The 24,230-nt window shown below is 37.8% G+C and overlaps 2 protein-coding genes and 1 long non-coding RNA gene across 10 annotated transcripts; 1 reads left to right on the top strand and 2 right to left on the bottom strand.

The window, feature by feature from the left end:
• Window positions 1–1,499: 1,499 nt before the first annotated feature.
• On the bottom strand, window positions 1,500–6,735 carry LOC143470003 (uncharacterized). 8 transcript variants are annotated; one of them, XR_013119257.1, is made up of 7 exons: window positions 5,765–6,215; window positions 5,338–5,461; window positions 4,557–4,643; window positions 4,362–4,492; window positions 4,113–4,270; window positions 2,316–2,576; window positions 1,501–1,892 (listed from the first exon to the last, which is right to left on the bottom strand). It is a non-coding gene; the product is annotated as an uncharacterized LOC143470003 (long non-coding RNA). The 8 variants fall into 8 exon arrangements; XR_013119256.1 differs by lacking the exon at window positions 5,338–5,461 and adding an exon at window positions 6,225–6,735 and having other exon boundaries at window positions 1,502–1,892; window positions 5,765–5,904; XR_013119258.1 differs by lacking the exon at window positions 5,338–5,461 and having other exon boundaries at window positions 1,502–1,892; window positions 5,765–5,904; window positions 6,077–6,175.
• A 6,747-nt stretch (window positions 6,736–13,482) lies between these two features.
• On the top strand, window positions 13,483–17,763 carry LOC143471351 (protein DENND6A-like). Its single transcript, XM_076969808.1, has 10 exons — window positions 13,483–13,783; window positions 13,858–14,052; window positions 14,304–14,490; window positions 14,688–14,827; window positions 14,901–15,097; window positions 15,530–15,607; window positions 15,715–15,961; window positions 16,212–16,355; window positions 16,477–16,689; window positions 17,179–17,763. Exons 1-10 carry the CDS (start codon window positions 13,658–13,660, stop codon window positions 17,374–17,376), a joined length of 1,725 nt encoding a protein of 574 aa, XP_076825923.1. The 5' UTR covers window positions 13,483–13,657; the 3' UTR covers window positions 17,377–17,763.
• A 202-nt stretch (window positions 17,764–17,965) lies between these two features.
• Window positions 17,966–23,890, bottom strand: LOC143471352 (E3 ubiquitin-protein ligase ARIH2-like). The gene is made up of 12 exons (XM_076969809.1): window positions 23,583–23,890; window positions 23,204–23,353; window positions 21,610–21,827; window positions 21,222–21,395; window positions 20,783–21,030; window positions 20,404–20,632; window positions 20,126–20,243; window positions 20,010–20,060; window positions 19,895–19,916; window positions 19,592–19,743; window positions 19,147–19,290; window positions 17,966–18,630 (listed from the first exon to the last, which is right to left on the bottom strand). The coding sequence occupies exons 3-12, from the start codon at window positions 21,780–21,782 to the stop codon at window positions 18,406–18,408; spliced, it is 1,536 nt and encodes a 511-aa protein (XP_076825924.1). The 5' UTR covers window positions 21,783–21,827; window positions 23,204–23,353; window positions 23,583–23,890; the 3' UTR covers window positions 17,966–18,405.
• Between the last annotated feature and the right edge of the window lie 340 nt (window positions 23,891–24,230).

The raw sequence follows: 24,230 nt of genomic DNA, 5'->3' as shown, positions 1-24,230 counted from the left end.
TTAGTGGGCAGTTCTAAGTTTAGGCAATTTCATATAAAAAGTACAAAAAATAAAACTTGTGTGACAATTGGAACCCGCACAAAAGCTGGCTTATTTATCTCTGCACCTGAGCATGACGTAAATACCTCTGCACTATCATGGTAGGTTATTTCGCAAGTACGTGTCACGTGCTCAATTGGGATTCCCCAATTATCTAGAAATTAGGTGCTTTCCCAATCTTTAGGACTTGTCCAGAAATTAGGTACTTTCTCTATTTTAGGACTTGTCCAGAAATTAGGTGATTTCCCTATCTTTACAACTTATCCAGAATTTAGGTGATTTCCCTATCTTTCCGACTGATCCAGAAATTAGGTGATTTCCCTATCTTTAGGACTTGTCCAGAAATTAGGTGATTTCCCTATGTTTACAACTTATCCAGAAATTAGGTGATTTCCCTATGTTTACAACTTATCCAGAAATTAGGTGCTTTCCCAATCTTTAGGACTTGTCCAGAAATTAGGTACTTTCTCTATTTTAGGACTTGTCCAGAAATTAGGTGATTTCCCTATCTTTACGACTTATCCAGAAATTAGGTGATTTCCCTATCTTTAGGACTTGTTAGGTTTTCAACAATTACAAAGCCATGTTTTTATTGACGGCTCACAGTGATGTGTTATGTCGCCTCCGTTTAAACGCTTTTCCGCCGTTCAAAAGTCCCGAGTTCGAATCTCAACTCTGCCACAATCTTTGATTCTTTTCGCATCTGACTAAACCGGAATAAAATACACTACCGCAGATGGCAGGTTCTTAACAACATACCACATAACTGTCATATATAGTTCCCAGCCCAGGCTGCACGAGTTTCGGGTTCAAATCCCTTCCCCAGCGTTTGTCCTCCTTTCTGCAGGTGCAACAAGACTCCGAAGGTCATAAACTCATAATGTGCGACAGAAGTCAATTGAAGCGCAAGGAACTTCAGAACAAATTTTCGCATTAATTTAAACAGCAAGCTGTTTGATGGTTATATATCTTTTTAACTTTATTGGCGAATACCGTTGCATAGCTCGAGCACAACGGAAATTCTATTGAAACAATAGACCTCGGGTTCGAATCCTTATCTGTTGTGTTTTCTTTTTCAAGAATCTACATCTGATGCTTCTTTAAATACGTTAATTTTACGATGGTTTCTGTTGCCACTTCTTACGTAGCTCGTATTCTTCGACACTGCACTCGGTGCTAGAGGTTCCAGGTTCGATCCCCGGCCGTAAGCCATTCTAGCCCAATTCACGGCCATAAGCCACCTTTAACCCAATTCAAGGCCATAAGCCACTCTAAAACAATCCATGGCCTTAAGCCGCTCTTTGTCCTATCCCTCGGCCATGGGCCATTCTAAACCCTTTAAACCCTACCCCAACCCCACCCCTCCCTTCCTAATCCCTTCCCTAACCCCGACCCCATCTGTAAGTTAACGGCCTTAAGCCACCTAACAACGTCTGGAACTCAGGCGCCGGCCGGGGACGCGGGTGAAGTGGCAACATTAGTGGAATATGTTTTTTATTATGTCAGTGATTTCGAATGATATATATTTGAAATTTGCAGCAAAATAAAAAGGGTTAATTAGCTCGGTTGTAAAATCTTTGCCCTCCAGCATGAAACTTGTGGGTTCGATTCCCGGCCGAGCAACAGATGCAAACAAAAAGTTTTGTGGTCGAAAGCTGATCATCAGCGCCTCTTGTCGCTAAAACTATTCATTAATAATATCCCACTAGAGGGCATAAGACGTTGCCGCTCGATGAGAAGCAAGCCAGGCAGGCTCCGTGCGACGAAATATCGACGTTGGATTTCATCAAGCATCCGTTGTCCGGCGGCAGGGTTAGTGAGTGGATGCAGACTTGAGATGGAGGTGTGAGAACCTTAAATTGAATTTGAAACAGATCGAATTAAAAAGCCGTAGACTGCAGAGCCTTAGATATTGTACAACATTTTAACTGGAAAAAATTGTGTTCAAAATTCAATTTTCTATCAAATTTTACTGTAAATTTCTTCACACTAATACTGCAGCAATGGAATAACAAGTTACTGCCAATAATAGGCCACGTTAAAATTAATTGACAGTTTTTGTATTAATTCACGCTGTAATTAAAGTCACCGATTTATTAAATAGACAAGAGATTGATTAAAACACGTCAAAGTGATCCGGTCCCGACCAATCAAATACAATATTCATCACAGGAATCAACAGGGCAATATAATCGGAATATTTTATTTGTGTTATGTTAAATAATTTGTGACGTAATAATGACAGACAATTACGCACGCACCAATAGCGAGTTTACCTTTGCTTGCTTCTCGGAGGTGACCACAATAAGCTGTCGACCAGATTGGGGTTGAGTTTCCCTTTCCCGGAGTCAGGCGATTCGTCAATGCAAGTCTAAAACTCCTTTAAGCGTGTTGTTTGTTCTGTATGGTCGCTTCTTCACGACTTCGGCTTCTCGCTCACTCCGTCTTCAACTCCCCTTCCCGACCGGTTTCGAACAATCGTCTGTCCGTGCGGTGGTGCTAGAGGGCACATTAGGAGCAACGGCGCGTTGATAAACCTGAGCGCAAGAAAATATTCTCGATAACGAGCTCATTGTTATGCTTAGTATTGGACTAGACCTCTTCTACGCGCATTTTGCATCATCCATTTGTTGTGCACTTAAGATATTACTGCGCTTAGTGACTGGATGCCTACGCCCCACACCAACAGACAACCTGTTTGTCCTAGCAGGTATCCACCCATCTGAGCTTCGCCGCAAGAGAGCCACACTGTCTCTAGCACGCCGAGCCCTGGAGCCTGGGCATCTTCTGCATGACCGGCTCCGGCCTCCTCCACTTAGAGGACATCGGCAGCTTAAGTCGAGGCACCTATTTGTCCCTGCTGCTTTAGACTTACTGGATGACTTCAACCTGTCAAGCACCAATGTGGCAAGCTGGGCGGATTACAAATGGAGCATGGAGTGGCAAGAAAATTCCTCCAGACTCCATGGTTTTATTCCGGAGGCCAGTACATCACCACCGGAAATGCATTTTCCCAGGTTTGCTTGGACCAAACTCAATCGCCTTCGAACTGGCGTTGGCCTGTTCCGCTCAACCATGCACAAATGGGACATGGCTCCATCTTCGGCCTGTGAGTGTGGTGCAGAAGAGCAGACTGCAGACCACGTCATAACATCTTGTCCGACATACCGCCATCCTTGTGGGAACCGTGGTCTGACAACAATGGACGAAAACCTGGTCAGCTGGCTGACAAACACCTGCCCCACAATATGAGGTCTTTGTTCCCTCTCTGAAACTAAAGAACCATCTACTCCACACGAAGAAGAAGAAAAGAAGAATGCCACCACGCACACGCACATTTTCTCATTCACTCTAAAATCTACTTTTAAACATCTACTTACTAACCGATTTTTAACAACAGTTTATGATTTTTAATAACTTATTTGAGGGTGCTGAGACTTAGTCCCAACAGCATAACAACTAAACATGGCCGTTGTTACGTTCAAAATATTGATCACACTGCTTAGTGTTGCTTTTATATCAAACACTTTTTATGAAAACTGTCAAAATCTACACAAACTCCCATTTGCATGGTTAGTCTATTTGCTGTCAATTTTACCAACCTCAGAAATATCAAAGTATTTTGATTGGTCGTTTTAATTTCAAGTTAACAACATCATATTACTCATAGTTTTAAAATTCACAGTATTTTGCTTATAAAATTAAACTATAAAGAATAGAAAATTCTGCTCATAGTTCACAAAGTCAAGTTGAATCAATTTAAACTGTGACTTGAGTTATGTTAGGTCAATGCTTTAAATTTCAAAACCATTTATGTCTTCAAGATTTATTATACATTGCGTAAAATATCAAAGCAGTTATTTTGTTAATGTTAATGCTTTCTGAAAAACGAAATTTTTTTGAAAACTATTCTTTTTTAACATTTTCGTATAACGTGACTGGTGACTCCATTCATTCAGTACCAGGACTCAATCGAAGTCAAGTCATTCAAGATGCTTGACTCGAGTCAGACCAAGTCATGAGAAATGTGACTCAAGTCGACTCGAATCATTGCAACACTGCTGTCAACTTACTTTCTCATATTTCTCTCACTCATATATGCCGTTGACCACTTGCTGGCGCACCCCGACAGACTGACCAATCCCTGGATTTAGCATCAAAACAACTGAAGGTCAGGATGTCCGTCATATAATAAAACCATAGGTTGTCAATAAAACGAATGAGTGCAAGCCTGCAAGGTGCACATTAAAAAACATGACATGAAAAAATTAAATTACAAACGGGTAAAGCCACACCAAACTCCTATTCACCTTCCATTGTACCTTATTGAGGTCACAATCGTGACAGCTTTGTGATGTCATAGAGTTTCCTTCATATCCAATGCACTTGAGTAACATCATCCATAGGAAGAAATGTGGGCAGCTTGCAGCAAACTATGTTGCTATGTCACCAACTACATTTCAATGACAACTCGAAAATAAAAGTAAAGACTAGTTTGCAGACACAACTCAACATACCATTGTTTTGACTTGACTCGAAATCCAAGATAACTCAACTTGACATGAGTTTGGTTCTGACAGTTTTGACGAACAAAAACTACAACTCTATGTAATAAAAATGAAAGTTTTCCTCAAACATTACAAATATCAACATTTTCAAAACAGCCATGACATTAACGCAACCAATTTGATGCAACGTGTAATGTGGTGTCAGAAGAATTTTTTTACAACTCTGCTTCTACGGAAAGCATTCTGCTCATAGTTTATATTTTTCTCAGCTTATTGCCGTTGTTTTAATATATTTCTTGTTAAGAAATATATTTTCATTGTTTAAAAGTAATTCTTACAAAGGAGTGCCACATATTTAGCTTGTTACTGGCAATCAGTTTTGTAACCAAGTCATTCTTACTGACCCAAGTCAAGTTGAGTGATTTTGAGTTGCGACTCGAGTAAAGTCAAGTTAACGTTAAGTGGTAACTCGAGTCAATGCCTTTAATTATTTTTGATGCTAGACTATACATTGCGTTAAATTGGTAACGTTATGGCTGTTTCCAAACTTGTCGGATTAAACATTTTTCCGAGAAGGATAAAATTTTTGAAAACTATTCATTTTAACTTCCAAAGACACTTTTTATACTGCCGTAACTATTATGATGTGACTGGTGACTCGAGTTATTTGCAGTCTGACTTTGATTAAAGAAAAGTCAAGTCATTCAGGACGTTTGATTCGAGTCAAACCTAATCATGAGAAATGTGACTCGAGTTGATTCGTATCATTGCAGCACTGCTGTCAACTTACTTTGTCATATTTCTCCCACTCATATACGTCGTTGACCACTTGCTGGTGCACCCCGACAGACTGGCCAATCCCTGGATTTAGCCTCGAAGCGACTGAAGGTCAGGATTTCAGACAGTTTGTCGATCTTATCATAAAAACATCGACCGGTCGTAATTAAAAGGAAGGAGTACAAAGTACACTTCAAAAAAACTTGAAACCATTTTATTTACATGAGAAATGCAAATGACAACAAAAACTACAAACGTATTTAAATTAAACTGGAGTTCCTGTTCATTTTCCATCGTGCAAATTATGTCACAATCATGACTTGTAAGCTTTGTGATATCAAACATGATATGAAACATGATATGAAACATACCTTGTTCATAGATATTATACCAATGTCAACCTAAAGATGAAAGTAAAAATTACTTTGGTTTTAACTCACCACTGTGTGTTTGCTGGAATGTTCTTGTTTCAATCCATCCAGTCATATCCAGCATATCACTGACCTGTTTTAGGTCGAGTTTTCAAATTATGAGGACCAGCATGATGACACTTAAATCATAGAGCCCAATGATCAAAAATCTGAAATAAACAAGACTGGTATTACCATTTAATTATTAGCTTATAATCAAATAAACTCATAACAAAAATATAGTTTTTTAAAGCAATTGCAGCACTGCCATATACAGAAGTCAATACCGGCAATAAATTTACATGCTGAGACAAAACAAGAACAATAGAATAAGCAAATTACTTGAAGAAAGGATTTTGTTCTTGTTTAATTATTTGTTTCTATCTGACATGCAAATACAATGATGCAGCAAAGTAACAGCTTCCTGCTATATGTGCATTATGGAAAAGAATCTGAACAAAAGGAAGTTAAGGCAGAACAACAAGCTTACCTGAAGCAAACAATGACTTTAAAAAGCAAACAATGACTTTAAAAAGCAAACATTGACAACAATGGTTCTGTTCAGCTTCAATCTCCATTTCTGCAAACAGGTCGACAAAGTAGTCACGTCATGGCAAAGGGTTTCATTGTTTCATTGTTCCATTGGGTTCCATTGTTTCCCATTCCTGCACTAAGCACACGATGGAAAATTCGTCCGCTGAGGTATACATGGACCACATAGCGTTTGATAGGTCATGGGTGTAGATGTTAAAGAGAAGTGGAGCAATGAAGGCCGATTCTTGTGGGATGTTGTCTTTGAGGCATCGTAGTTTGCTTTGCTGACCTTGACCGATAATTAATTTTCAATCAGTCATTTTATTTCCTGATACAATATTATTACCTGTAAATACGAAAAAAGAAATTTTTCACAACCAATTAGTGATCATGCTTTGTTCTGTGATGTGACTTTAAAGCTTTGGCTCCTTCGGAAAATTTGAACAAATCGATAAAAAACCAGCAGAAGAATTACTTTAAATATATGTAAAAATACAACCAGAGTTAAATACAAAAATCAAGCAAGTAGGCCGGTAACGTAAGTAAAAAATATTTACTTAAACAAGGTTTTAATCATTTGTTATTTATTTTTGTAGCAAATTAAGAAATAATGCTAAAACTTATCAGACTTAAAAATTAAATCTTGTTTCTTGGAAAATTTAGCTTTGCAATTTTTTCTTCAAAACTTGAATGGGGTCCTACCTAAGTACGTCAAGCAACAAACAAAATATTCCTGAACCGGGAAGCAAATTTGTTCAAAAAGATTTCAGTGAAAAAGATCTCAGGTTAGCAGAAGAGCTGAGGAAGATCTGCAATGAGAAAGGTAAAGAAAATGATCCCTGTGCATCAGCAGAGATCTTTCATCAAATGGGACTTCTTTATAAAACCAAAAGTCCTGACAAGATAAGTTTAATTCGCAGCGCTGCCCTTCTAAACGCTGCCATTTCCAGGCAACCTTCAAATCAGCAATTTAAAGATGATTTGCAGCAGTTTTGCACAGAATTACTCCAAACAGCAGGTGCTGAGAAAATGGATGCTGATTTAATGCAAATATCAAACCAGGCTGCACAAATGATCAAAGGAATGAGAGTCACAGTTCAACAAGCATTATCAGTGTTGGAGAATATCCCTTATGACATCACCATTGAGGAACAAAAACAATTGGAAGTAAAAAAGATCCATGACATGAAGTTGATTCAAGAACAAATAACACAGAAGTACGGTGATGTAATGAGATATATAGCAGAGAAATGCAGCGAAATAATGGGCAAGAAACCGTGTGAGTTTTGTATTGCTGCGATGGGATCACTGGCACGATCTGAGGTCACACCTTACTCAGATTTCGAACATATTATTCTGTTAGAAGAAGGAGTGAAAAAAAGGGAAAAACATGAGAAAGTTCTGGAATATTTTCGATGGTTTTCGGTAATCTTCAATATCATCGTGATCAACTTAAAAGAAACAATTATTCCCAGTGTTGCCATTCCAAGTTTAAACGATGTCACCAAAAAAGGCGGGGACTGGTTTTTCGATTCTTATACAACGCGTGGAATATCGTTCGATGGAATGATGCCTTTTGCATGTAAATTCCCACTTGGCAGAGCAGAAAAGACAAAAAATAAACCATGGACAACTGAATTGATACAAACAGTAAGTGACATGGTAAAATATTTGGACCAAGAAGAAATTATAAAAAATGGCTACAAGATTCATCAGGTGATTTGTACAACAACACTCATTTATGGCAGCCACACCATATATGGTCTGTTTACTGATCAAGTGAAATCAAGTCTCCAGAACAACAAAAAATCAAACCATGATCTTTTAAAACAACAACTCAATGAAGACTTGAAAAATTTTGATGCAATCGAGAACTTAGAAAACCTCATAGCATCCAGCAAATGCAACATCAAGCGAGTAGTTTATCGAAGTACCAGTATATTTATAGCAGCTTTAGGACAACTATACTTTATTGATAAAGCATCCTCATTTGCGATTATCCAACAACTCCATGAAAACAAGAAAATCAATGATGAAACCGCACATCTGCTATCTTATGCTGTTGCTGTTAGCTGCCAAGTCAGACTAAGTTGGTATATGAACAAACAGAGCCAAGATGATTATGTTGGTGAAGATGAGGTTTTTCATGTCACAGATAACCATTATTCTAAACTGACAGATATTGTAGGCCACAAAAGTTCTGTTGATTACTTTATAATAGCAAATAGTTTGCAAAAAATATTCAGAAATGACTTGGATAATCTTAGATGTGACATTACTATTGATCTAGAGGATAAATTCAAAATACTGTTTTTACTTGGACTCTATGATCAAGTTATCAGTGAAAGCAAACAATTCTTTGAACACAAACCAGGAAATGCATCACTTGATGATGAACAATTTATAAAATGTCATGAGGGATTTGCATATCATCGAAAAGGTCAAATCAAAGAATCACTTTCCATGTGGGAGCAGCTGGATCAACAAGATATACAGGATGGTATGTGTAAAGGATATGTGATGGTTTATAAAGCAGAGTGCTTGATGAAGTTGAATCAACATCAAGAAGCACTTCAGCAAGTTGATGATGTCATAAGTAAAATCCATGACTTGAAAGTGCATAAGCAAGTTAAATATCAATGTTTGAATCAGCTGCATAGTATCAATGGCTGGTGTAAACATAAGATGGGCCAATATCAAGATGCTGTTAAAGAATACAGAGAGACGCTCAAATATTCAAATCTTGGATATGATCAGAATCAATCTGTTGTTAAACTAAGCAAAGAACGAACATTACGTAACATCGGATGGTGCTTGTATGAGCTTGGTGATTATGATGCTGCTATAAGTGAGGCGAAGGAATCACTTGAGATTTGTGAACAAAACAATCTTCCTGTTAAGGACAAGGTCAATTCCTACGGGTTATTAGGCATCTGTCACTTTGCCAAAGCAGAATATGACACGGCTTTAACATATTTTAAAACAGAACTGGATCTGAGGCTGCACTATGTACCAAGAGGGAAACAAGATTCTGATAAAGACATCAAACGAGCAAGACACATCATAAATAAGTGTGAAGAGAAACTAGAAATAAAATAAATGTTGTCATTATTATCTGCCTTGTAGCCAACTTATATTTTGCTGGAAGTTACAATGACAAATGCATTTATTGTGTTTAAATGCTTTTCTATGACATCACTGTACATAGGCCTACATACTTGCAAGGTCAATAACAATGCTTGCTGTCAGACTGTCCTTATAACCCTCTGGCCCTAACCTATTGACCTATTGTAACATTTTACCGTTACTGATATTTTAGTAATGCTTACTCTGTGGTTTGTTTTGTCTGTTTGTCACTGAAACCAAAATGAAGCTACTTTCAGGTTTTCCGTTGTCGAAGTCATGCAAGATTGAGAACCAACTAAATCTCTGCAATTCACCAACTTTTGTGTCTTAGCCATGTACGTCACTATTTAACTTTCCCACGCTATGATGACTCCTGAAAATCATGGAACGAGAAAATGTGATGTCATGAATGAAATCTAAACTCATAGAAATCATAAATTAAAAAGTTGCCGTGATTTGTTCTAAACCACAAAAAGAGATACGTGACGTCAATCGAAATCAAAGTTTTGCTTTTTATTATAACTCTTACAAAGCTTGGCTGGTAATTTAATCTGTGTTTCATTTCTATATAAAAATTGGTTTGTTTCTAAAATAAAACTTAAATCATTTAATGAATTTAAGTGGTTTTGTTTGAGCATTGCAATATCAAAGAGAACCACAGTGAAATCACATTGTCCAATATCGTGACAAGGAGCGCAGCAGAAAGTCAAAACTTATTAGCGAGGGCGTAGTCCGCGTTGTGTTATCAACTGAGAGTTTCTTTCGCCTAAACTCGTGTACTTTGATCCATAAATTGAGACAACAAAATTTACCCTGTTGTTATAACGACTTTTTTGCTGAAAATCCGTACATAAATACTAGAAATAGTTTTATATCTTACACTTTATCTTTTTTCAGCAAGCAAGTCACTCAACAGTCTTTACAATGTTGTGGACCAAAACAATGGAATAAATTATCTGGCTCTATAAGGGATCTTACATCAACTTCTCTTTTTAGTAACAAATTGAAAGCATATTTACTAGAGAGACAGTCTAAGAACATGTACTCCGACTGGCAGCTTGTTTACATTCCTATGAGTGTGCTTTTATGCACAAATGTTTTTGCTGTCTATTGCACTTCGTGTGTTTGTGACATGAATTGATTTTGTACAAGTACTAGCCCACTTTACACACCCACACTATCTCGTTTGTAGTTTCAATCAAAATTAGTGTTGTTGCTCTCTCTCTTGCATCATATGCCACTCCATATCTATTTATTCGTTATGTCCATTATTCTCTATAGAACCGCTGTTGTAAATCAAAGTGAACTCTCTCCTGCGTTGTAAATATTGTTTTTTAGAACACAAACAGAGAGACTCTAGATCGCTTGCTGCAAGATCTAACCGGACATCAGATATGTTCATCTCTTCCTGGCACTTACATCACTGTCGATGTGGGCATATTCAAACAAACCGATCAAACCGTCTGGCTGGACATGAGTGACGTAGCTGACAATCTTCTAATTCCACTCACAACAGACCTGTGTAAAACATTCTTACCGTGTACCCAGCCACCTAAACGGGACTCCGGTCCCATGGATGGAGTTTATTTTAGTGGGGTTTTTCTTCTTCCATCCAGAGAGATAGATTCGATCTTGATGGTGACACAACGCTTATGTCCTACAACGAACTATCGGTGTAACTTTTTTTTTCAAATTTCCTTCTGTGGTGTTGACTTTATCATTTTACGATTTTTATTGTTTTCTTTTTTTTTTAATTCAAGTCTTTTTAAGATAAAGAATTGAGAAATCCCCAAAGTTAAGAAGCTTTTGTTTTAATAACCTAAAAAGGGGCTTTAAAAAGTTCCTTATTAGACACCACACTTTCCTTTTGTTAAATTACGTCATGAAAAATAATAAAAAAAAAATTCCGATAGAAAGTCGGGAATCCCCCTGTAATAACAAGAAAGTCCTAAGTCAAAGTTGTATATCTATGTAAGTGGGTATGTTCGCACGTGGTGTACACTAGGTCGCGATTTAAGTTTCCCACGCTTTGATGACTCCTGAAAATACCTTGGCCGTAAACAGCTGTTGTCATGAATATTGTCAAAATCTACATTAACCCATAGAAATCATATAATGCAAAGATGGGTGATTGTTTACTGTATGTTTTGAAATAGGTAAAGGAATCCCGTTTTCTGTTACTCTTGGATTAAATTGTTGTTCAGAATTTTGGTTACAACTGAGACTAATTCGGTTCCGAAACTCCAGTTTTCTTTATTTCTTAATATTTGATGGTTCAGGTTCGGTTTGGGTTTGGCGGTTATTGTTTTATTTTGGGTTTTTACAGAACTGCCAAATTATGGATATTATGATATATTGTTATCTGACTCTTAAGAATGATTAGAAGGTTGTGAATTCTGTCTAGGAACTCCTAAACTTCGGTTGAATAGTTTATACAATTTTAAACACGGAGAATCTGGTTAATATTGATTTTAATATCCTTCATTATTTCTACAAACAACACTAAAATTTACGACAATATTTCGGGTCATATACTAAGGATTTTAAGAATCCAATAGCAAGCAAGCGCAACAATCTGCATTCATTAATACTTCAGGAAAACGCTCATAAGGTTAGTTCAGTTACCTCTTAGGTATAAGTAACAATTCTAGTTCTCTCTAATTCTCTCTCTACAATGCTATAATACGCTATACTTATACGCTTAAGAAGATAATAAGGAAATAAAAATACACTGAAACAGATAATAAAGAAAGAGGATTTCAACTTGAATAGAATGCGTTTTTCTTTACGGAAATGATTCGGACTTTTAAACGTGACGTATTACAAGTCAGGTGGTCGACACAGGAAACAATATGTCAATCAATCAACGTCAATTTTTCATAACACTGCTGTTAATACGAGGTCACTCGTGTAGATAAACATGTTTACTTATAATCTGTCAATCAACTATATTTCGGTAAATCTGTAATTTTACCGTGAACTGTGATTGACTTATGGCAAATATGGTGTTATGTAATAGCGTGGTAAACGTCACAAATAGGATTATAACAATACAACTTGGAAGACATTGGAAACAGTGTCTTCCAGGTTCAAAGAATTTTAATATATTTGGTTCTGGTTTTGGTTTTCTAAGAACATTCGCTCAAATTGTTTAAAGACTTAGTTTAATTCAATTTCAGAGTTAGTTGTGGTTCGACACCCCTATCTTAACTTAGCAGATGTTAAATCTTTTTCATGAGGTCTTCGATAGCAACATCATGTTTTTTTAGTAACGCCTTGCAAATACTGACGTCACAAAAAAAATAGTGACGTAAATGTCTAAAAGCCAAATAAAATTGTGCTGTAATCAGAGCCTGCACAAATGTTAGTTCTTCGGGCTTCGAGCAATCATCGCTGGGTTTAAATTGAAGAAAAAATTTCCGCAGTCCGAGAAAAAATTCAACACATTTTTCGAGTTTCAAATCTATTTTGTATATATCCATAAATTATGAATACCCAACCTAAACCAACGAACAAATACAAGGGAAAACACAAACCGGAATCCTAACCATCTTTCAAGTTTTAACTTAGTCGAAACGCGATGAAAAGCTTGGTTTTAATTTAATAGCCTACCTATTATAATTATTTATTACACGTAGGTTGTAGGCCCATGTTTAGATGGAAAGAGTCTTAAACTAAGAAATCCCCACTTTCTACGAAGCTTTTTGTTCGGTAAATCTGAACTCGAGACGGAGTAAATGTGTGCAAAGAACATCCAAAGCAAACCCGAAAAGGAGTAGAACCGTGAGTAGTGATTTCATTGACGTTCGACTTCCTGATCGCAATCAGTCATTGGCGCGGTAGGGACGAAGACCATTGCTAATAGCATACGTGCTGATGCGCGAGCGAAAGTGACAAAGCCTAGAAAGCTTAAAATGTTCATAGAAATAGTCTAGTAATTATTATAGCGTTAATTGTCTTGCTGGTTTCTATTAACACGACCTCGAAAATACATAGTTGTGCGTATTTTGAATAACGGTAGGACAGTGTTCCTAGCGGTTCAATTGTTCTTGCAGTTCAACTTTTTGAGATTGTGTGTATGCTAGGAACATCGGAGTAACTTTGTTCTGGATTTCTGGCCGATTTTTGTTTTATGTAAGCTGGCAACTGATATGAAACCATGAAAATCTGTTGCAAGATATTTGATAAAGAGATGGAGGGGCTATAAGGGATCTTGCTTGGTTCCTTTTATCATTCTTCGTAAGTGGATTAATTTTTGATAAAATGGAGAATGAACTGATCGAACCAGACGAAAATGAGGGAAAAACTCTGCCATGGGACCAGTTCTCAGAATGGCTCCATTGCATTGCTGTAGTGACCTTTGACTTGGAACTTGGTCAGGCGATGGAGGTATTGCAATCTGGTATTGTTGTTAGTCAGGATTGATTGCTAAAATTTAAAACTTTTGCTTTTTTCTTTAAAAGTTTGTTTATCCGAAACACATCGAGTTGAGTGACACGGAGAGGACCAATATTTGTTACCTCGCTTTTCCCGATTCAAACTCTGGTTGTATGGGAGACACACAATATTGTTTTCGCATTCGAAGATCAAAACTTGCAAAGTCTCACAAACCTGAAGTGGATCGAATTCAAAACAAAAACTGTCCTGTTACGCTACTGGTAATTGCTTCAATACTTGGTGTTGGATGGCAGTAACTGATTTAGGGTCTGCAGTTGTTGTTATTCTGGAAACAGTTTGGTATGATTTAGGTTCTCTTTCTTTTGCACTCCCATATCAGGATCGAGTATTGAGAAGTTATTACATCATAATTTCTTTTCATTCAAGGCTTTCAAGTCAAAACTACAAGTGAAGATTGATTTCATTTTTTATCGGGAAATTTGTTCTTAAACAAAATTTTCTTATGTTGTAGAAAGACAAGACACATTTTTATGGATACGTTTACTTTCGACAAGTTAGAGATAAAACTTTGAAAAGAGGATACTTCCAGAAATCTGTTGTCCTTCTCAGTTCTCTCCCATATTTTAATTTCTTCAAAGACATTGTTGACATCATTGCACCGGAATATTTTGACAACAGAGAACCGTGTTTAGAAGCAGGTGAAAATTTTAATCGATTGACAAAAAACTTGCCAATATCGGTCGAATCTTTGGGTCTAGTGCACAACCAAATTATGTAGCAATTTGGGTAGCTGGGGTTGGGCACTTCTGAACTAGACCCAAACTTTCTTTGTCATAACTGGCTGAAAAGAACAAGTATGAAGTCACAATATAAAAGCGTTTTTGTATTTTTATAGTTTGCCATGACATTGACCAATGGCCATGTCCCATCCCAGGAAAGACCCTGAGCCTTCCATTGATGGGGATGGTCCTGCAGGTCCGGATCCCTACCAAGCAGGATAAACCGGGAACAACATTTCTCGACAATATCGACAAAGTTTGTTGCTGTAATATTTAGGTTTTGGTTCAACTTAAGTTGTTTCTAGTCCTTTTGTTCGTTGAATCGTCAGAAAACAAGTCTTGCCTCGTTGACGTTATCTTCAATCAACGAAGTAGATCTCTTTGAGAGCTTCCAGCAAATCCTGCCTCATCTTCATCTCATCTGGGAGCTCATCCTCCTCGGAGAACCACTGGTTGTCATGGCAACATCACCCACTCTCTGTGCATCGACTGTCCTTGCTTTCATATCAAGCATCAGTCCGCTCAGGTGATGGTAATCTACTTAACTTAACGCTGGTCGCTGATTTAAATAAGATAATTTTTATCTTTGCATGTATCTGGTCCTGTGTTGCACGCTGACCAATCAATAGCGAAGAATATTATAAGTTGTCGCAGTGTTAAATTTCCACTTACTTCAATATTTTTTGGTTTTAAAAGTTTTAGCATTATTCCGTGACATTTTATTGTATCGTTCGTTGACTGGATTGGAAAGCATGGTATTGTACTAAATTTGTTGTAGCTAAATGAAAGAAGAAATACGCAGAGCCCTGAAAGCTTAAACTGTGTTAGGGATAGTGCTGCTATAACAGTGGAAGGCTGACACGCCGTGAAACTCAGAAAGCATCTGTGTTACCTTGAGCAGAAAACCTTACTGCTTGACAAATTGACTTCTCTTACTAACCGGTCTCCTCCCATGCAGGTATCAGTGTGACTACCGACCATATTTCACCATCCATGACAGTGAGTTCAAGGAATACACGACAAAAATACAGGATCCGTGAGTAGTTATGTAGTTATGACATTAAGTGGTTCACCATAATTCAAATTTGTGCTGTTGCTTCCACATTGACTTGAATTTAGCGACAAATGTTCTCACATTTTCAGGCCCCATGTCTTGCTCGGAGTTACAAACCCGTTCTTTGCGAAAACGTTTCAAAACTGGCCACATGTGGTCAGACTTTCTGGTGTGGGGCTGCCAAATTATGGAGGTTCCAACCCATCATTGCTAAACTCCGATGTAAAGCTGAAAAAGGTGACAAAGTTGAAAGCACTTGACCAGAAAGCCGGGGTCTTCACCAAATACAAACCATTCTTGAAGAAAGATAAAATGTTCCTGAAAAATTTTACAAAGGTTTATTTCTGTGTTTATTTGTTAAGATATGTGTATTATAATTTCTTAATTAAATGTATTTATACAAATGAAATTATATTAAACGTCAATTTTAATTTGTCACTTGTAGTGCAATTGTTGAGATGGTATCTGCTACCAGAGAGATTGTTTGATAAAATGTTGCCTTTATGTAAAACTATCATGTCATAATAAGCTACTCATGGCCATTGGTCATGTTTATTGAGTGATTTCTTACTCATGATTCGACCAGGGATTGGTGTCGAAGCAGTCATCACGGGTCCAGTCCAATCAACTGAAGCGACACTTCTTAGAGCTGACTCAGAGCTTTGTCATCCCGTTGGAGCGGTACATGGCCTGCCTCATGCCCCTGCAGAAGAACATCTCAGCACTGAGAGTAAGTTGGGTAGATTTTTAACTGTGTAGATGACACAGATTAAGATTCAAGATGTTGCCAATATAGGTTCTCAATATTCTCTCCCTTTTTTGTAATGTTAAGATGTCTATGCCATTTTCAGGCCCCGCCGTCAATCCGACCATTTCGTCCCGAAGAATTCCTTCAGATGGTCGAGAGCAATGGACCTCAGTTGACCTCGGGCACGAAAGGTGATTGGACCGGGTTGTATCGGCAATTTTTACGAAGCCCCAACTTTCAGCATTGGCATATTCAACGACGTTTAGAGATGGAAGCTAAGGTGATGTCTCTCCACTTGGTGGCGCTCAGTGAAATGGTGAGTTGTGGAATTGCTGTGTGGGTGACAGACTGTAAAAATGTCAAATGCTGTGAAATTACAGAGAGGACTTGATTAAAAATGCAGCAAAGTCACTTACTTGATGAAATTCTGACAGAGTTGTCTTAAACTCTCGTACTAGCTTCTAAAAGTCAACACTTAACTTTCTGGTTAAAAACTAAGCAATGTCAGTTTTGCTGCATTTTGTATGAAACCCGTAACTTGGAATAATGAGCCATTTGCTAAGGCAGCACTTTGGCTAAATAAGTGGACACCAATCACCATACGTGACCATACTGACCTGCGAATGGGCTAACCCATATCTAAGTCCAATTTTTTTTAATGGAAATTTCAGTTTTTATTGTTTGTTGTCAAATTAAGTCTGCTCCTTAATTTTGTTATTTGTGTTCGTCGTTTGGTTTGACCGGGGTTAAGAGGTTTTTGATTGTTTCACTTGTTTTTATCCGAAAGATTTTATGGCTTTTCCAGGATCTCAGATCTTGGTGCGGGAGCAAGAGTGAAGTGGAGGTGGTGGATGTTGTGCTCAGATTGAAGCAGAAAGTTTCCCTCGTCAATGAGCACAAAATCGAAGTCTCAGAAAAAACTTTAGAAAAACTGAACTCACAGCTGACAACAATAAAAGAGAGGTTGCCTCCAGATCTGCAAACTATTTTGTCGAAAGACTGACAGCATTTCTAGATCGTAATTACTTCAGTGTTACCTTGCTACCTTACCTGAGCAAGCTGCCCTTCTGTCAGCACCAGTCTTGTTGCATTTGCGGAACTTTCAACAGATCGTGGCACATATTTAGGTAATTTGGTGTTGGTGCTGGGTCTTGTTTCAACTTTATTACTGGTTTATATATTTATGACGTTTTAACACTTCGATCATCTCAGTCGTGCAATTGCTTTATTTTCTTAAACATTTCTTTACGTCACAATTTGCATTTCATGACTTTTATCAGATGATGTTCTATTTATTTTAACCGAAGGATCTCAACCATTTTATTGTCGTGGCCAATTTCTCAAAGTTCTGCGTAAATGAGTTATAATAGAATTCCTCACTAACAGCCTATGTTTCATCTCAGCTTAACAAGACTCAAATTTGTAAATAATAAAACATCTACAAGGAACAGATGAGATTTCAAGAAATGGAAATGTAGTCTGGTGATAAATATAAATAACTTGACCCACTTGTTGAGAATCGCTGATTTACAACTTAACAATGCCCAATACATCATGGACAACACAATGCCCAATAAAGTGAAACCAGCAACTTAGTCAACAGTGAGAAGTTTATTGCAAAGTAGTTCAGTGGAAAGAGACAAACTCAAATGACCTTTCACAATCACCAGCTGTGACGGGGCAAGACATAGAAATATAGTTGAATCAGAAACGCTTCACAATTAAACTTGAGAGAGGATTACATGCGATTATCTTCTAAAGCTTAATTGTTTGCTTCAAACTCTCAAATAAGGTTTCCTGGTCAGCCAAGTGACCAGGAATCTTTAAGTTAATTCTTGCAATGAGTTTGCAGAAACATTTTCACATTGCACCAATGCGGGCAAACTACAAAGACATGACATTACAGTCCATAAACAAAGTTAAGAAAGTTGAATTTGCAGCGACCACAGCACAACCAACGCAAGAGAACGCCTTATGTAGAGGTGGTGCCATGGTCTTCTTTTAAAGAAGAGAATTGTATGAAAGGGTCCAATCAATTTGCGACGAATCTGGCAAGTAGGGTCTGTGTCCTCTTCTCGCACACGTCCATCTGATTTTCAACCTCCCCTCTCTGGTACTCCCCGGCGTGTTCCAGCTTCCATGCGAGTCCCTCAATCTCCACCTCCAGCTGGGCTTGTTGATATTCGAACAAGGCCTTCTCAGAGCCACCCCCGGCGTAGTAGGCGAGAGGGTAGGTGTAGTGCAATGTGTTGCGACACTGAACGTAGAAAATATATGATTTTACTTCTGATCAGGGATCTATGACTTGTGAGACCACGTCAGCGCACTGGAAAAAGTCTCCGAGCAAACTGCTAAAGCTCGGTTCAGTTGCACTTCACCAAACACTTGATTCAACCAATGACTTAAATATTCAAGCATACCCCTAACCCAGTGGTTCTCAAACTGTGGCACGCGTACCACTAGCGGTACGCGACAGCTTTTTAAGTGGTACCGCTGAACAAGATTTTCGATGTGCTGTGAGTAATGTGCTGCCCCGGATAGACAAGCTTGTGCAGAAGAAACAGTTGCTTCCATCAAATTAAATTGTGTTTTCTTGCTATTCATTGGTGTTATGGCATAGTAATAACAGTAATAACTATAAATACCGGTACATTTGAGTAAAATAAGTCATTCAGGAGCCAGGTGGTACGCAGTGTAGTAAAGAATCGAATGAGTGGTACGCGATCGCAAAAAGTTGGAGAAAAACTGCCCTAACCAGTCAGCATTGACAAACCTTGGCGAGAAGTTCCCCGGCGCGGAGCAGGTATTGCCAATCGATCCATGTCCCTTCGCTCCTGTTCATTTTCTCCTCGATCTGGGATTGAATCTTCATGCGCGCGTTTGACTCAAGACGGAGACTCTGACTGTGATTCTCCCACTGATAAAAATATCGTCAGTATCAGCGACCTTGGTCCCCAGTGAAGACAACAGTTCAATCAATAACTGAAGTTATCTTAGGATTGATGCAAAGTAAATGTTAATTAATATCTGCAGTAAGCGCGATTACATCGAACAAATATGGACTAACGCCAATTTTATGACAAAAGTTTTGCAAAAATTACAACAAGCACCAAGTTGTTGCCAACATGAGTAAATATGAGAAACTATTTGTTGCTTGGAGCCAACTTTGCCTCCACTTAAAGTTTTAAACCGTGTCATGGCATCTAAGTCGTGCTGACCCTGTGGAAGTAGAAAAGATACTTCTTCAACGCTTCTCTGGCTTGAGTCTGTTGGCTCGAGTTTGTCATCGTCGGGTTTTCTTTATATTTACTGCATTCATAATAAGAATTGCCGTGGGCCTTCCAGTCTCCCAAGCACATCCAACAGAAATCTTAAAATTTTTATAACTCTTTCAATTCCTTGTTGAACCAAATAGTTGCGAGGATTGCAACAAACACAGCACACTTCATGTTTTATGAAATCTTTAAATTCTGACAATTTCCAACACAATATTGAGTTGAATTAGAGAAACGACGACTCACTGTGCTTGCACTTAGAACATTGCTGAAACACAAAACATGAGCATAATTAACATCATTTCAAAATAACCCAATTCCAAAACGTGTTTTATTCTTTTAATGAAAATCTGCAACTTACAATATGGTTGCACCCTCCATTCTTCTCGATACAGATGTGGCAGGCTGGGCACTGAAAAGTTAGACATCAATTAGATCAAAATTAGCACTCTCACACATAAACATCTTATATCTCACATCTTTGGTGTTTGCGCTGATGTAGTTTGCAGTTTCCGAATCGTCGGCGCACTTAACCAACCACTTCTTAATCGTTTCGCAATCGGTTGGTACGTGATACTCGTTTCCACATTCAAAGCTGTCAAGAGGTTTAACTTCAATACATTAATTCTTTAAAAGTAACATTCAAGTTATCACATATATTATAAGACAGACATATGTTATAGCAATATATAAGATCAAGACTACATTTGTATCAGGGCAATGGATCTGGATTGAATGGACAATTACGAGCATACCAGCATGACATCTTGCATCTCTTGCATGTTACACGTCTTGGCTTTGGGGTTTCGGCAAAAAGTACGACAGGACAATCAACACCGGGACAAAATCGACACCGATAATGAGTCGTCACGGATATTCGGAATAAGTGGTCATGGTAGAGTCGTGCAGAGTCACCTTTCAAAAACTGCTCCACAAAGTCAATGGGACAAAGCACTGAACAATCATTCTCCATGCACGGAATGCCTGGAGCACATGGAAGATGAATAGGAAAGCACAAAAACAGTTTTGAACATCGTTAACTTATTTGAAAAGTTCAACCACAGAAGGAATTGAACAATTGTTTCACAGCACAGTAGCAGAGAAAATTACCCCTTACACTACTTAACTACTCACCAGCGTTCATTCCTTCCTTCACAGTGAAATCGATGTGCTGGGTCCAACACTCTCGACAAAACATATGTTTGCAAGACAACCAAGTGACGCCACTCACAGGAAACACATCGAAGCAGACACCACAGCTGACAGTGCTCTTCAGTGACAGCTTTTTGTGCTCAGTGCGATGTTTGAAGTGTGATGGCAACACAGCAATGACCCCGCTTTCCACAAGAAGTTTGCCTCGTTCAACAGGGGACAACTTTAACCTGAAAATGATTTGACAATAAAAAATGGTCCAATTAAATTACTATGGTACCAGCAAAAACACCAATATGGAACATTTGTCTTCTGAAATGTTTTATTATTTTGCAAGAGCTGAAGTTATTTGGGCAGTGAAGCAAAAAAAGTGAACGTGACAAACACACTTGCAGTAACCACTTCACTGAAACTTTACTACCGAGTGTTAATAGCCGTGATTTTCCATTTATTAGCAAGAAGAACCAATTGCGCCAATGGAGGCGATATATTCAGCAACTCTGCCGTCGTCTCTGTATCTTTTGCAAGTTTTTCTTCAACTTCTGTCCCGGTTAAACACTGGTAATCATAATATTCCAACTCCTGCATTCGCTTTCTGTGTTCAAATAAAATTAAAACATTCACAAAGAAATCAGTGAATGAAGTATTCTGTTTCAACAACCACATCAAAAATTATTGAGAAAACCTAAAAAAGCTTTACATGCATTTTAAAACAAGAAAAGAAAAATGCTTCTTTAATATATTTAAAAAAGCGCAAATACACAGCAAAAAATAAACAGGCGCTTAACATATTAATTGATGATAACTACCTGATATATTCGTTGCTTGAATAATAATCACTTGTCATTATTTCCTCCCCATCTTGGCCACTTTCCACGTCACTGTTGTCTATGAAGTCATCTTCATTGTTGTTGTAATAATCGTTGATGTCTTCATCCTCTGATGTCTCATCCTCGGAACTTCTTGAGTCTTCTTCACTCATTTTATATTTGGAAGTGCTTGACCAGCCGACTCACACCAGAAATTACTTGATAAACAGAAAGCAAATTGAACCAATACACCAGCAATTATTTTTTATCTATTTAATATAATTAAATTTTCAACCAAAAATTGAGCAATTTGCAGAGAAGTTTTGATTCGACAATGTGCACCAAGCCTAGACCAGCCTTTATGCACTACTATTTAAATAGTTATTCAAACTTCTAGTTTTGTCTTTTTTGCTCATGAAAGAGAGAAGAAGTTTGACGTTCACGATGACAAGTCTTGGGTGTACAATGGTCACACCTTTGGTAGTGATATTCAACTACCAGCAAACTTCTTCTTTAAACACAGGTTGGAAAGTCAAAACAGATGTGGATTTCTCAAGTCGCTTTTGCTTTTGCCATATCAGGATCGAGTAGTGAGGAATTGTCACGTCATAATTTCTTTTCTATTACCTCATAGCTTCTTCCCATTCAAACCTTCAATTTGGGGTGCAAAAGCAAAAGAGACGTGATTTTTCCAAAAAAATGTGCGAAAATCGAGATGAATTTTTAATGTCATAATTTCTTCCCATTCAAGCTTTAAATTCGGAGTGCGTAAGTGTAATAGCCCCAACTGGGAAGTACGACAGTTTTTTACAGAAAACCAAGACACAAGTTCTGGCCTGATGGTGACATTGAAGCATCAAATCTTTGTTTATTTATTCCAACTTGGTGTTCAAACACGCTAATTTGTCTTGTTTGTTTGCAACAAATTCGCGGTAAAAAAAGTTTGGCATGGACATAGCGGGTTTAGTGCAGAAGTGCACAACCACAGGATACATTTGTATACTAGACCTCAGCTACTCTAATGGTGACGTCAGCTGGTTGTGCACTTCTGCACTAGAACCGACATTGCTAAGTCTGGCAAGTGTAGGTGCCACACTTTCCACTTTGGCTACGTACATGATCAGGCTACCATACGTGCAGACAAGCCAAACTTTCCCAATTTTATATCAAAGATCAAGTTTGTGGTTGTTTTTTAAAATTTGCGGATACATTTGCAAATGGAATAAAATTGAGGACACACTAACGGACTGAAAGGGCTGAAATTGAAAACAGTGTTTCCCAACTTGGCCTATTTTCTTCATTTCAGCCTTTTCAGGATTTTACTGAGATCCTAAAAATTTAATATTATTAACTTTCCACTGTTCCTGGATTCCAGTCTTAACTGACTGGGAAACGTCACAAAGTACCGTATATGGCAAAAGCATGAAATATTTATGAGTAAAGTGTTGGGTTTATGACTCGTACGCAGACCGGACACGCAGACATTAGAACCAAGACAGGATAGAAAACAGGCCAGGCTATAGCCTGTTAGAATGTAGCTAATTATTTAAACATCGCTCGATACTACGATCTACAAAACACACAAAACACTTACGTTTTGTTGGAAACGTCACAAGACTTCGAATACTACAGATGCGTCCAAATAATCGAGAGCTTGTTCACATGTCTCAGCGCACTTCGAAATTGACATGAAATGCTTCAGCTTTAAAGCTCATGAAAGTAAACAAACGCACAGATGGTGAACCTAAAGTACCACAAAAAACGAGTTTCTCAAGGAACCGAAGGTTAAAGAAAAATTAACACTCCTCAAAAAAATTGGGTAAAGATGAAATTACTTCGCTTTACTAAAATGTTGTATTCAGGACAACGAGTGCAGGAGTAGATATGTTTATTTACAAAATATAGACATTTCTTTTTGTAAAAAAGATGTCTATTTCTGCACTGATCATTGTGTTCGTAATAATGTAATGTGCCTTTTTATGATATGGTTGTTCCTTGTCCACAACTAGTCAAATCTCCAAACTATATTGCCGTTGTTCAGCTGTTCATTAAAAGTCGATGGGAGATTTCTGCGATGTACGAATGTTTCCTCTCAATCTTATAACAATGCTCTGCCTGCAGCGATCAAGGTGGGCTAATGACTGTCAACATGTAACTCGGATAATCATTTTTTTGCAATAACAGTTTGTCTCAAACACTTTGAGTTTCTAATAAGTTGGCGGCAATCTTGCTCGCGGCGATTTTTCCTTCACTTCCATATTGCGGTAAAAGTGAAATGAATCAATAAACGAGAAGTGAGGAAAAAATGTGACATATGGAAGCGATGTTGGTCAGAAAGGAATAATCCAGATAAGAAATTTAATCCGGTCACGAGGATGGAAAGCAACAAGGTCAATCTTGTTTTTGTGACATGAAATTTATCTGAGCGCATCAAGCAAAATTCAATTTTGCAAATGATAACAAGCGATTTGTTTGAGAAATTTGGAAGCAGCTGAAACAAGGTGATCATAAATATTCGCTAAAACGATAAAATTCGAAATTTTTTTAGTATAATTAAGAACTCCTTGTTAGAAATATTGCAAACATCAATTACAATATTTCGCTCACACTTCGCCCTTTCC

The sequence above is a fragment of the Clavelina lepadiformis genome, chromosome 9, assembly GCF_947623445.1.
Source record: "Clavelina lepadiformis chromosome 9, kaClaLepa1.1, whole genome shotgun sequence".
NCBI classification, from domain to species: domain Eukaryota; kingdom Metazoa; phylum Chordata; class Ascidiacea; order Aplousobranchia; family Clavelinidae; genus Clavelina; species Clavelina lepadiformis.
Note: the sequence above shows the minus strand (reverse complement) of the source record. Positions and strands in the feature narration are given on the sequence as shown.